The 14,699-nt window shown below is 42.1% G+C and overlaps 1 protein-coding gene across 1 annotated transcript; it reads right to left on the bottom strand.

Annotated features, from left to right (window-relative positions):
• Positions 1–322: 322 nt before the first annotated feature.
• Positions 323–2,285, bottom strand: CLEC14A (C-type lectin domain containing 14A). The gene has a single exon (XM_004331769.4). The coding sequence runs from the start codon at positions 2,223–2,225 to the stop codon at positions 753–755; it is 1,473 nt and encodes a 490-aa protein (XP_004331817.2). The 5' UTR covers positions 2,226–2,285; the 3' UTR covers positions 323–752.
• Between the last annotated feature and the right edge of the window lie 12,414 nt (positions 2,286–14,699).

Genomic DNA, 14,699 nt, shown 5'->3' with positions numbered 1-14,699 from the left:
AAGAGGAAAACACAAATCATTTGTTTCCTTAAGCAAGGACACGCAGTCAACACTTGAATTGGTGGTCAACTATAATTTGCTTCCAGAGTCAGCAACTCTGGCAACACTACAGTTTGGATTTATAGCAGGGCACACAAGTAACAATGACTTTGAAAGTAATGTATAAAAGAACCAAGGAAAACGTTCTTAAAGATCTCCTCCTCATTCCAAGGACTTTCCCGCTCCGCCTAAAAGCAGGAGGTGCTCTTGTTCCTATTCCCAACATGCCCCTCGGCAGTTCTTCCTGAATAATTACTCCTCCAGGAAACCAATGATATTTGAGTCTGGGTTATCAACAATCCTTTATTTTTTGCCTGGGAATTTCAAACCAATACACTCCCAGCCTGAACAATGTAGACAGAAGTTTTCCTTTCCATTTGGTAAAAAATAAAATTAAAAAAACATTGTATATTTGCTGCCAATGTCCTGAAAAGTTCAATCACCTCTCCAAATTCCCCAGAATAAACACAAGAAAATACCTCTCCCCAGTAGGATCCAGGCCCCGCACTACCACCCTTAGGCACTTCCACTTCCTCCATCTTCAGGGAAGGAGTGTCCAGTTCAGATGTGGCTCCTCAGTGGAGAAGAGGGAATTTAGGGGAAGGGGAATTTCTTTAGGAATTGTCAGTCCCACAAGTAAGTTCCTCTTTTCCTTTTCCCTTTTCACTGAAAGTGAAAAACTGCTCACAGCAAGTGCTCACTGTCCCGTTTCCCTATGTGTCACCAGAGCCAAGAGAGGACCCCGTCAACGAGGCTCCCTCTACTCTGTCCCGCAGACCACAATCTCCGACCTTCACCCCATTGTCTGTGCAATGTGTAGAACTGGAGCTCAGAGCAGTGGCCTCAGCATCACTCTCCATGCCCGGGGAAGCCAAAGGCCCCTTTCTTGGCCGAGGGGAAGGGCTCTTGTGGAAGCAGAGTTTGAAAAGCCCCAGCACTGTCACGGTCAATATCACCAACACTACTACTGCTATGCTCACAAGTATGAAGACCACGGTGGAAGAATCGAAAGCCTGGGGATTGTCAGAGGAAGACGTGGAATTAAACTTGGGAATCACGCTTCCAGAAGAGTTGATGTCGGCCTTTGCCTCTGTTTGAGGGGATATTTGAAGACTAGATATTGTGCCCTGTGCTCCCCACCGAGGAATCTCGGGAATAGATGTTGCTGAACTGCTTTGTCCAGGGGCATGGGGTACCTCTCCTGGCTTCTCCCGGACACTGGGTGACCAGGTTCCCTTCGACACGGGGCTGGCTGCAGTGGCTGGCGGGTGCCAGGTGGGCACCTTGGTCCCCCCAGGGGCCGGCTGTCCTTCCCCATTGGTTACACAAGAGCGTCCGTCTTTCCCTAGCACGAAGCCCGCAGCACACTCGCAAGCAAAGACTCCCAAGTCGTCTAGGCAGTCAAGGAGCTTCACGCATTTGCCATCACGGAGGTACCTTCCGGGACAGGGACAGAGCACAGCCCCGGAGGGTATCCCGTCCCAGCGCGCGCCGACCTCGTCCGAGGTGCAGGTGGCCGTGATGGAGAGCTGCCCGGGGCAGAGCGCACTCACCTCGGTCCCGGGGGGACTGAAGTCCAGCGCCGCGCTGGAAAGCTGGAAAGGCGCGCGGTAGCTCAAGTCAGAAGCGGCCCCCGGGCGTGGTGCGGGGCACAAGCCCTCGAACTGGTACTTGCACAGATAGCCGTTGGCGCGCTGGTGGCATCGCATCTCCTTCCAGCCTGCGGGCTCGATTCCCCGGGTGGCCTGGAGTCCCGCGCAGCTCCGAGCGGTGCAGGAGCGTTGGGGCTCCTCCACCCACTGCAGCGTGTCGCTTTCGGACCCGCCGACGTCGGGGGACAACCAGGAGAAACCCCGCAACGGCTCATTCTCCAGGGTGCAGTTGGATCGCCTGCGCTCCAGCGCCACCCAGAAGAGAAGGTCTTTGGAGCCCCCTCCGGGCCCCGGGCCCGCCCGTAAAAGCGCGACCACCGCGCGGAGCTCGGCGTCCCCGCGCACCGTGCTGAGCGCCCCGCCGCGCAGGCTGCAGGCCTCCTCGGCCTCCTGCCGCTTGAAGGTAGCGTGGTGCAGGCTGTAGCAGGCCCCCGAAGCCGAGCAGCCCGCGCGGTCGGCGGTGGGGTGCTCTCCACTGCCGGGCCGGGGCCAGAACGTCTGCCAGAGAAGGCACAGGGCGAGCGCCTGCCTCATCTTGGAGGCCCAGCGCCCGCGGCTGCTCCCAGCTTGGATCTGACCCGCTCGAGGGCGTGGAGCTGTCCCAGGAGCGCGGTCACCGCCCCCCCCCCGCCCCCACAGCTGGCTCTCCGCCCCCTCACCCGTCCCCCGCGCCCATCCCCTCAATCTCCAAGAATTCCCGTCAGGGTTCTGGCAGCAAACAGCTTCCCTCCCTTAGGCCTCAACAGGAAATGTGTCCGGAGCTCTGCCAGGCCCCGTGCAGCCCTGCGGTCAGGAACACAGCTGGCGCCGGGGCACAGGGAACGCAGTCGCCCAGAAGGTCAAACACCCTGTTTAGGGCAGGAGAAAAAGAAAGAAAAATCGCCACTGGGAAGAAGTGTATCGTTTTCCCTGCTCAGGGAGTTTCACAACCTCAGATCCCAAAGCACTTTGGTGAACACTGGCAGGAAGGGCTGGAGAAGAGGAACTTGCTGAGCGCCCACGCGCGCCCACTGTGCTCCGTCCGGAGCGGTGGTGGAGTTGGCCTCACAGCAATGTGTAGAAGGCTCCAGGCTTCGCCAGTCTCGCGATTTTGGGGGGAAAAAAACCTTGTGAGAAGTAGAAGCATCTCCCTTTGCCACCAGAGGCAGCACGACGTAACCACCAGTTTCTTCCTGGCTCTGCTCCTCTGTGCTGTGGAAGGAGATCCAGGCGTGCTAATTGCTGGTCAAAGAATTTACAGTTCCTTTCCGGTATATTAAAAGGGAGAGCCTGCTTCTGAAGTCAATGCTCGCCTTAACACGTTTGTTTTTCGATTCCATTTCTTTCTCTTTGAAATGGCCTTATTGGTTCATTCAGGAAAGGAAATGTATTTCTAGGCCTAAATGAAAAATAATGGACACAGATCTTAACTGTTATGTTAGGTTTCCTTACCGCTATATTGATTCATAACTTCTTCAAGCTTATAGATAATATCTAAATGAGATCATGGCCTGTTTGAGAACAAGCACCCCACGTGTGATTTTATCCTTGAACTATTTTAATGTCATTTTCTTCTACGATTAAGTGCCAATATTTGTAACAGTAAGTTGGAAGTCCCCTCTAAGGGACACAAGAGTTCAATAGCCTTAAGAAATTAAAATATTTATTACATTATACTGCATGTTGTATACCATAAAAAAATACCCTGCAACTTAAAAAACAGGTGAGTCAATTTCTTCAGTTCCAATGGCTGTTTTGTTTTAATACAAACACTTCAACTCAGTTGGAAGCAGTGAGGAATTAAAGGTGAATAAAGGAAGGAAAGTTAAACACTGCACTGTCTATGAAACGATTTTCTTGTTAGCAATTTAGACAATATGCATCATTTTAGAAGATTATTATCTATTTTGGCTCACAGTGACCAAATAAGTTGCAATCAGAAATACATAAGGTTTCAGCTAAGCCCTCTTAATGATGCATGATGCTTTTAAACATCTGTAATCAGAATGAAAGTTGCCACTCCACGGGTAATGCCTACCACGCTTTTAAACACCCTTGTACGGATTGAACTGTTCAGGTTAGTGAGGATGGGTGGGAAGGAAAGTTTCAGGATCACATCTGTACACTCCTACCTCATTTTCACCACTACTCTCACTCTTCTTTTCCTCTTGGAAATTCCATGTATTTTAACAGATGATAATAAACACCAGGAATCATCATCACACTTACCCTGCTTTTGCTGACTGTGGAGTTCTGCAGCAGGATTTCTCTCCTACACCCTTGCTGTTTCCCAATTTAAACGACATTCATTAGTCCTTCATTACAGATGCCAGAGAATCACCTTAAACATGACTCTGCATTTAAATTAAGTTAATGACTTATGAAAAAGGAACATGAAAATCTAGAAATCTAATTAAATGGATTTTAAAAATACCTAATTACTTGGGCCAGCTCTATATACCTTTGCAATCTAATGACTACATGTTGTAAATGTGTCTATGCGGTACTGTATATTTTAATAAAATAAAACCTTCTACAAATCTAAGCAGTCAGTGGAAACCTCTTAGATATTTTAAAAATCACTTGAAATGAGGTGAGGTTTCTAGAGTAAGAAAGAATGAATGCTTGAAAAACTTAAAGTAAATACATGATCTCCCCTCCTGGCATTCTGCCTATAGGGAGGTAGGATATTAGAAGAGATATCCTACCTGGCCATAATGGCCATAATGACTGCATATTACAGTCCTGGCCATGCCTGTAGTGATGTGAGAGAAGAGTTAGAAAAAAAATTAGCTCAAAGTAACACATAGATCATTTTGTAATTAATTACTTTGTACTGACTTCTTATATACCACTAACATATTTTGAAATGTATAGTATACATGAGAAAACTAGAAATGAAGGAATGTTTTTGTTTTTATTACTCTTTTACTTATTATTATTTTTTATTAACAGCTCACTTGATTGAATATTTATTCTGGCAGTTGTGGGTTTAGTGCTTATGGCTACTGTTGGAGGTTAGTGTTACTTATGTACCTATTTATCAGATAAGAAAACTGAAATCTAGAGATCATGTATGTAGTTGGCCTGTGGTCAAATGAGCAAGGATGAGCCCAGGCATCTGAACCCAGAGCCTGTGTTCCTTTTTTTTTCTTTCCTCCAACGGAGGTAAAATTCACATAACATAAAATTAACCATTTTAAGTGTACAATTCAGTGGTATTTAGTATTGATACATTCTCCATGTCAGGCAATCATCACTTCTATTATTTCTAAAACATTCTGATTACCTCAAAAGTAAACCTTATCCCCAGAATGTTTTTATTTTTAAATAATGCTATTATGATCATAATAGGATACCATTTTATCTCCACTGGATTCCAAATATTGGAAATGCTGACAGTGCTGTGGATCCACAGTCTCTTTTATATGTTACAGATGAGAGTAACAACGTTGGAAAAGCTTGCTATTTTTAACTAAAATTGAACACTTACATACTCTTTACTCCATTATGACCTTCATGCCCAGGTATATACTCAAGAGAAACTTACACACGTACAAGAGAAGATATATTAAAGGATGTTGAGGGCTTCCCTGGTGGCGCAGTGGTTGAGAGTCTGCCTGCCGATGCAGGGGACACGGGTTCATGCCCCAGTCTGGGAAGATCCCACATACCGCGAAGTGGCTGGGCCCGTGAGCCATGGCCGCTGAGCCTGCGCGTCCAGAGCTTGTGCTCCGCAACGGGAGAGGCCACAACAGTGAGAGGCCCGCTACCACAAAAAAAAAAAAAGAAGGTTGATAGCATCACTGCTCATATTAAAAACCAGAATGAATCCAAAGGTTCAGCAACAGATGATAGATAAACAACCTGTGGTACATTCACTCAATGAATATTGTACAGCAATCAAAATGAATGGAATATAGCTGCAAGTAGCAATATGAATTAATCTTATCAATACAATGTTAAATGACAAAAGTTCCAAAAAATTATACAGATTCTGATATTCTTTTTGTAAAATTAACAAAAAAACTATTAAATATATATTTGTGTATTTTTTAGGAAAAAATAGTTACTACAATGAGATAAAAGGAACAATGGGTGATGATGGATTCTTTGGGTGGGTGGGAGGAGGAGGAGGATGGACTAGTAGGAAAAATAGTATTTGATGTGGGCTGTTGTCAGAGTCCTAGCTTTTGTTTTGGATAGTGGCTTTGTAGGTGGTTATTCCATTATTAAAAAATCAATAATTACATAATTAACAAAATAAAGAAAAGTGGCTTTATCTAGACAAATGATGAGACAATGACATGAATCAAAAATTACAATTAGGGCTTCCCTGGTGGCACAGTGGTTGAGAGTCCACCTGCCGATGCAGGGGACACGGGTTTGTGCCCCGGTCCGGGAAGATCCCACATGCCGCGGAGCGGCTGGGCCCGTGAGCCATGGCCGCTGAGCCTGCGCGTCCGGAGCCTGTCCTCCGCAACGGGAGAGGCCACAGCAGTGAGAGGCCCGCATACCGCAAAAAAAAAAAAAAAAAAAAAAAATTACAATTAATCTGACTCTGAGTAGCTGAGTTCCAAAATGTAAAATCTAAACAAAATTAAGATGCTAGCTATATTTTTAAGAAATATTGTCAGTATATTTCCCTTTGATCCCCAGATTCTTTTGCAGGTAACACATTTCTAAATTTAAGCCAATTATTAATCTGAAAAAGCATAATAAATAAAATATTTTCCTATGTTTCTAGACTTTTCAGACAATCTGTGTATTATTATTAAGAATCATGTATGGTATTTATTTGTTCATTCATTTATACAAGGTTATCCCATCCAAAGAGCTAGAGAGAATATATAAGGAAAATAAGTTTAGTTCACATTTTCATTTGATTATTAATTTTAAAATGTCAGAAACAAATATGGAGAAAGATAGAATTTCACTAATCACATCCCAAGTAATCTCATAAATTTATAAAGTTGTCGATCCTCACTGAATAAATTCTGTTATAGTTGAAAGAAAACAACATCTGGGCCTTAGCATATTTCTGAGTTCACCAAAGATATATAAAAATACTTCAGAGAAAATTGAAAAGGAGACAACATTCCATCAGGAGAACATGGTGTTCAGAAGCGATTCTAAGCTAGAGACCAAGAATTGTGAAGATTCTTTGCCTTTTAGAACTATACTGGACCTTAACAAAATGATCAATGATCAATATCTTTATATATATATATATATTTTAAAGTTACTCTTTTTTTGCGGTACGCGGCCTCTCACTGTTGTGGCCTCTCCCGTTGCGGAGCACAGGCTCAGCGGCCATGGCTCATGGGCCCAGCCGCTTCGCAGCATGTGGGATCTTCCCGGACCGGGGCACGAACCCGTGTCTCCTGCATTGGCAGGCGGACTCTCAACCACTAGCGCCACCAGGGAAGCCTCAATATCTTTATATTTTTAACTGAGTAAATTTTAAATCCTAAGTCTCAAGTGTCCACGAAGTGCTTAACGAATGATAAAATTTGGTAATTTTATTTTCTGAAAACACAACTTCTAATCATCATTATGTACATGTTCTAAATCAGGATATATGATTTGACCCTTAACCCAACAGATCATATAGACTCATAACCTAACAAATTCATATACTCCTGAATAGGTAAAGACTTCTTTTAGGTGGCATTGTCTTTAAGTCATCTGCATACATTTATATACAGTCAGTCATTTCAGAAATGTATGTCACAATGACAGGTAGTCTTTTGGTTTAGTACAGAAACAAGAAACTTTAAAAAACATTAAAGTTTCAGCTCCTTCATTTAAACTGCTCTCTAAACAGAGGCAGTGCTGATCATGTCCCGTGGGCCCTGGAGGTAATATAGAAAATTATTCTCTGGTGGCCATTACAGAATTAGTACATCGACCATTGCCAAGTTTATAATCAAGAAATAATGGAAGAATGACTCATGCACACAAAAGGCTTGTTATAATCCAAATACCTACCAAGCTCTAAAGTATAAATATTTATTTTACTACTCAGATATTTTTTCACAATTGCCTACAGAGCCAGTTTATGAACTACACTTGAAAATCAGCCTTACTACTTTAAAGTTACACACACACATGCACACACACACACACACCTCTCACCTAGACTTTTTTTTTTTTGACCGATCACAATAAGGTGAAACTTGTAGGGTTAGCTAACATCATCCAGCAAACAAACTTAACTACAGTTGTATGGAGGTGGGGGAATGGTGCATGAATTGCAGATCTTTTCTTTAGTTAAAGTTTGGCATCTATCTGATCAGGTCCATAGAATTTGGAGTTTTTCAGGTCCTACTCCTGGGCCCTTTTCTCTTTCCACTAGATACTCTCTCTCATGTAATCTCATCTCGTCTCATCCTGTGGTTTCGGATATCATCTGTACGTCAGTGATGCCCAAACGTATCCACACTCCATTCTTAGCTAAGCTCTAAATTCGTATATCCACCATGTACTTAATATTTGATATCTCATAGGTATTTCAAATTCCCATTTCCTAAACAGAACTTTGGTTCCTGCCTCCTGAGCCAGGTTCTCAACTTGCTTTCATTATTTCAGTAAATGGTACATCTAGCCCCTAAGATGCTCATCACCAACTTCCTCACCTCTTATATGGGTCAGGGTTTTTTTTTTTTTTAATTGTAATTGACAGAAATCCAACTCAAATTAGCTAAATGCAAAAGGGAATTATATGATTCGTAACTGGGAAAATCCTGGAGTAGTTCCAATAGTTGAATAGAATACTGCCAAAACCACAGCAGCCAGGAGATTCAATCACATCAGGATTTGTCTTAATCTCTTTCCCTTTCTCTTCTCTCTTCATGGCTGCATCCTCTCCTGCTTCCTTCTGTCTTTCTTCAAAGGACCTGAACAAGACCACTGGCAGTCCTCATGTTATACCCTTATAACATTCTACTAAAGGAGAGCCTTCTCCTCTAGCTCCAGAGCAAAATCCCAAGAAAAGATTCTGGTTGATCAAGCTTCAGTAATATGCCAGTCATTTGCTCAATCATTGTAGCCAAAAAGATAGGACTCAGTGATTAGTGATTTCCTTCTGGGGGCAGAGTCTCTATCAGAGTTATATTAAGGAATATTCAATTCTAAGTCTAAAGTATACTTTGAATAGATGTAGTTTTATGTTTCACTTTGATCATCCTAGTCGGCGCCTGTCAAATGTCTTCTCACTGTTCTGCCTGCATCATTCTGGACCCCATGGAATCAATTCTTCATAGACTCATCAGGAAGATCTTCAAGAACCTTAGTCTGACTATGTCTCTCTTCTGCATATACCTCCGTTGCTCCTAAAATAAAGCTCAAATCCTTACCGAGAACTACAAAGTATTGACTCCTATGCCTCTTCCTAGTTTATCCTCTTGTCTCTCTGGTCTCAGTTCAGTTGCCAGCACCTAAGTGAGATCTTTCAAGGCAACCCAATCTTCATTTCCCCACCAATAATTCTCTAGCCCCAGTCTCTTTCTATGATACCAACGTGTTTTTTTTTTTTCTTCATAGCAATTATCATGTTCATTTATTTGATTGTCTTGCCTGTCTCTCACTCAGTGTAAGCTCCATAAGGCAGTGCTTGTCACAAGTGAGTAAATGAATGTATGATTGAATCCACCACAATTCTCCCCCTTGTTGATTATGGTCCAGCCACACTGGTCTGTTCTCTGTTCCTCCAAAACATCTCATAATTCTTACACGATTTCCCTTTATCGAAATCATTCCTCTCGTCTGTTAGATTTTTAAAAAATTACATCTTTAAAAATTGTGGAGTAAAATGTACGTGTAGAAGTGTACATAAATACTTATGTACAGTTTTACAAATAACCATGAAGCCATTTCCGAGTCAGGAAATAGGGCCAGCTTATGGTTATTTCCTCCCTGCTCTGTTCAATCCCAAGGTAACATCTGTTGCAGTTCTCTAAGATTAGGAGAGATAGTTTTACTTCTGGTTTACCCTGACATTGAGGATGTAGCTCAGCTGATTGGTAGGAGGTTTCCTGGGGTGGGGTCAGGTTTAGACATTTGTTCTTCTCTCCCCATGAGGCTATAAAAACAAAAGTTCAAGATCAACAGGATTGGTGGCAAATATCCAAGCTCAAAAGTAAGTAGTCTCAGTGCTCATTTTAGGTTTCTGTGTTCTTTCTTCCCCCTTAGACTTCAACCTAGTTGTGTGTGTGTGTGTGTGTATGTACAGATATAGACATAGACGAGTGCATGTATATTTCATCACTGTTTGTTGTCTTCTTTGAAAGGGTTGATTTCTTAATTTGCGTTCCCTCAAAAGCAAACCCTGAGACAAGGATTTGGGAGCTACTAATTTATTTGGAGGAGAGGCAGAAGTCATTGGCAAGGAATGAGACAGGGAAGTTAATATGAGTTATAGCTATGGGAAACTAGGGGCCAATATTGCAGGGAACCATCTGAGAATCTATGAAACCCAACTAAGTGTGTCCCACCAATGGGTGGTGAAGCTGCTGTATTTATTTACAAACTCCTGTCCCTCAAGCAAGTAGCTCCAGGGTATTTGGCCTTAGGCACTTCCAGCAATCCCTGAGCTAGGTCATGCATACTCTGGTGTACAGGAAAATACCTTCAGGCACAAAGACACCAAACGTGCATGTGGCATTCACTACAGTAGGTCTCAATAACTTAGTCTGCCACATTCTAAACTCCTTCAGCTTATGGCTTAAACAACCCCTCACCAATCCCTGAAGTATATGTGGGGTCCCCCACTTTATTTGATCTCATGGATCCTTGCACTTTTTCCTTCATATCACTTTTCACAAATGTAAGCATATAATTGTTTATTTGTGGGATGTAATCTCTATGCCCTCCAGTACCTTACTACTCAAATGCCAGCAACATTGGCATTAAAAGGGAATAGTTAGAAACACAGAATCTCAGCACTACCCCAGACACAGTGCATACTAATGATATCCCCAGGTGATCTGAATGCATGTTAAAAGTTTGAGAAGCACTGCTCCACTAGACTGTATTTTCTTGGAGGCAACGGTTATGTCTCTTTTCTTCAGCATTTATCCCAGGTCCCTAGTAATGTAGCTGGTCTGTAGTAAGCACTAAAGAAATAACACACACACACACACACACACACACATACACACACGGTTCACGTGTGTGTAGGCTCATGCATAAAGTGCCAGTGATTTAGCAAAAGTGCTGTATATTAATAACTGAACACATGGAATTTTCTAGCTTTTTGTCATGAATCAGATCATTATTCTGTGGGGCCAGCAGTTCCAGGCCCATTGGTTAGTGTGTCTCCTAATAAATTGAACAGAAGTACTACTATTCCTGTTTTAAAGAAATTCTTATTATAACAAAGTGGCCAGCATTTTTATTTAGGTCTCTGGACAGCTTACTGTGGTGCATAGTTTCATGCTCTGATCTGGTCTGGAAGGATTTGTATGGTAAGTGTGCTTGATCACCAGGGCATGCCTTAAGTCTGAAAGTGTGCCTTTTCTATTGGTGCCTCCAGAATTTCCACTTCGCAGAGCTGGAAGAGGCAGGGAAAAGAATCACAGCTACTTAAATTCAAATCCTATTAGGCTTAGCTGTTGTCACTTTGTAAGTACTAGGGATAATCAGCAGTTACCTTAGCCCTTACCTTGTAGAGGCAGGAACCTTGAACTTATTATTAGCCAGACTTACTATCTGGCCTATTTTAAGGTCTGTGTATCGGATAAATTCACACGCCCCTGCACAACAGATTCTATATTGGCTTGTCTATTCCAGAAATGTGATTGATTCTTCCTATTATATGGCATTTCAAATCTGATACCTTCAGAAGATTTTTGACCTTCAGATTTAGCATCAGGAATTTTGTTTTAAAATAGCAGTGATTTAGGCAAGTCTATTCAATAAAATTGGATGTCATATATCTTTTTGGTACTCTACCTCTTCGTTTTGTACCGAATTCACATAACGTGACGTGATTTATTACAGTGGGGAGAGAGGGAGAATGCTGCTTGCTACCCTACAGTTACAGCGCACACACACATCTATGAAAGAAGATCATTATTAGTATATTTTTGCTAAATTATATCTTTTGTGAATGGTCTTACTGTGGATTTGGCTTTACAGTTATTGGAAGAGTCGAATACTTTGTACAAACTTTCTTTCACTATCTCATATTTAGCATAGGAATTCACAGTTTTAAATGTATTTGTGAATATGTCATTGTTTAGTAATAACCCTTCCTCACACACTCTCTGTGTGATTGGGTAGGTGCTAATTGGAAATCTCACTGGGGAATCCTCTTGAAAATTATTGATCATTTTCCTGGTCTTCTCTTTAGCAGGGTCACCCTGAGTCCAAGGAGATGCAAGTGGGGAGCCGGGAAGGGATTTAGAAATGCTTTGTCCATTACAAGTTGGGTAGTCTTGAACGACTGCAGCACTCTTGGGTTAGTATCTGAATGTGCCTTCAGAACAAGGAGGGGGAGACGTGGGGGAGGGTGCAGTGTACCTCTTACTGGGTCTTCTGACCAATGGCATGGAAAACCAGCAGAAATACTCTCGGTCCGGGAAAAGGCTGTGTAAATCCCTCCCCACTGACTCCTGAGCCTCCTGGAGGAATAGTAGGACTGTGAAGAAAGGTGATTTCAGCACAGAGAAGGCTTCACCAGCACAGCAGGAAATCTTCTCCCCCTCTCTGTACTGAGAGAATTCAGTAGAGGCTCTGCTGGGTCTCCTTTTGCTCAGACACACACCATGACTTTGCTACACCTGGGGATCTCAACCCAGAAGTGAGAGGGCAACCCCACTGGCCTTTCTCGGACTCTCTCGTCATGTTGTAGAATATTAGCTCTGTCTTTTCCCTCTTTAAAGATGAGGGATAAGAATTCAATTTGCCGGCCTCTCTCTTGGAACAAATAACATTTACCTTTGTTAATTCTCAGACTCTAATAGATTCTTTCCATCTTCCCTCTCCAAATCTTCTCCATCTGAGACATTTTATAGATACACATAAAATAAAAGATATATACTTTTTCTATAAAATATATATATTTTAGTCAACAGGGAATGAATACAATGTTTTTATTGTTGAGACTACATTTATATTCAGGAAATTTGTTCTCTTCAGTTTTTGAAACTGTTAAAGAGAATACTCTGGATTCTTTTAAAAGAGCACAGAAATATGAGAGAGGTGTTAGAGGCCAATATCCTTTGGGTATTTTGAGTTACTGACATCCCATCAATATTAATAATTAGAGCATAGGAGGCTTTAAGGGGAGATCAAATGATGAAAGAAAATGAAATCATCTTAAGTTCAGCTTGGGGTGGCTTAATGAAAACAAAATAGTAAATGCTAGAAAGAAGGCCAAATAAAATATATTAAATTTCCTAATTTTTTTTCATACTACTTCATAGTCAGTATAAAACTGATATTCAGGCTTTGATGAACAATGAGAATACTTAATCCATCTGGATGAAAACTCAGGGTAGCGATAAGGTTAGAATGGGTTTATTATCTAACACTCCATCTTCTCCTCCCAGGCTCTCCACTGAAACACTTGGGTTTACAGGTTCCAGTATCATCCAAGGAATCTGTCAGCTGAGATGCTGCCAACGTGCTTAACGGCAACCAGTAGGCACCCAATGAACACCTCACATTTTTTTTTAATTTGGTAAAAAACATGTCATAAAATTTACCATCATAGCTATTTTTAAGCACACAGTTCAGTAATCTTAAGCATAGTCACATAGTTGTAGACTGTTGGTGGTAATACAAAATGGTGCTGCTGCTATGGAAAACAGTATGGCGGTTCTTCAAAAAATCAAAAATAGAATTATCATACAATTCAGCACTTTGTAATCTGAATTTGAGTACAACTCAACTGCCAAAATAAAGCACTTTTTTTCTGGCCTGTAATGTAGCATTCCCCGAGAGCATGAGACGAGAGAGAGAAAGTTTCCAGTCACCCAGGTTTGAGTCACTGACATCTCCCTTCTTGGTCTCCTATATCTGGTGAGACATTACACCCACTTATATTTTTCCATCACGCTTTTATCTTTAACTTCCTCTCCAATCACATACAACTGACTATCAAATTTCTGCTCATGGAGACAGCATCCATGAGGTACCCAAAGCATCAAAGGCAATGAAACTGAAATGGAGAATTCATTCATTCATTCAATGTATATTATTGAGCACTTCCCACATCCTGGGCACTGAGCCCCATACTGGAAATACAGTGATGAATAAAATAGAAACATGTCTTTGTTTTAAAGGAATTTATGATCTCATGAAAGACAATAAGTAAATTAACAGATGGACAGTTACAAAGTGTGATAATTGCTATGAAGAAAAGTAATAGCGAGCTATAAAAGAGGATTTCAGAGAACATATGCTTGACTTGCTGGTCCTGGAAGGGTGAGGATGCACCATTTAAATTGAGGTTCAAGGGTGAGCAGGTGTAGTGAAAGTAGAAATAGGATCAAATCCTACTGGAGGAGTGAATGAGAATGGTAGCTTAGCATCAAGTCTGTGTGAATGTTAGAGCTCCCTTTTCAGGGGTGTTCAGTGGTGAGAACACTGTAGGCAGCACCAACTTCCATTTTATATGTATATCACCTGCAGTCAATTGAGCCCTGAGTTCTATCAGAAGTCTGACCTACAGTCACGATATTTACCTGAGTTTTCTAACATCAAAAGCATCCTGTTTTTGGACTGAAGTTATCATCGTTTCATGCCAAAATTCCCAAAGCTACCTATTTCAGGTTAACATCCTTCTCCAAAGGAGAAACCACAGATATCCTTGAACCTTCCTCTTCCTCTCTTCCATGAACAACTGGTTACTCTTTCCGCCTTAGACATGTCTCTTGAATGCATCCTTTGTGCTCTTTCTCTTCCCATTACCTCTGCTTTACATCACCCAGACTCTTATAACAGCCTCCAAACCAGGCTCCTGGTCTCTACTCCTGTTACACTCTGCCGTCCACACTCCCTCCAAGGTTATCGCAAAGCACA

The sequence above is a fragment of the Tursiops truncatus genome, chromosome 2 (genome assembly GCF_011762595.2).
Source record: "Tursiops truncatus isolate mTurTru1 chromosome 2, mTurTru1.mat.Y, whole genome shotgun sequence".
NCBI classification, from domain to species: Eukaryota; Metazoa; Chordata; class Mammalia; order Artiodactyla; family Delphinidae; genus Tursiops; species Tursiops truncatus.
The sequence above is the reverse complement of the archived record's forward strand: the minus strand, read 5'-3'. Positions and strand labels throughout refer to the sequence as shown.

Excerpts from the sequence above, each read along its gene's own strand:
- CLEC14A (XM_004331769.4), bottom strand. The coding sequence starts at position 2,225 with ATGAGGCAGGCGCTCGCCCTGTGCCTTCTCTGGCAGACGTTCTGGCCC.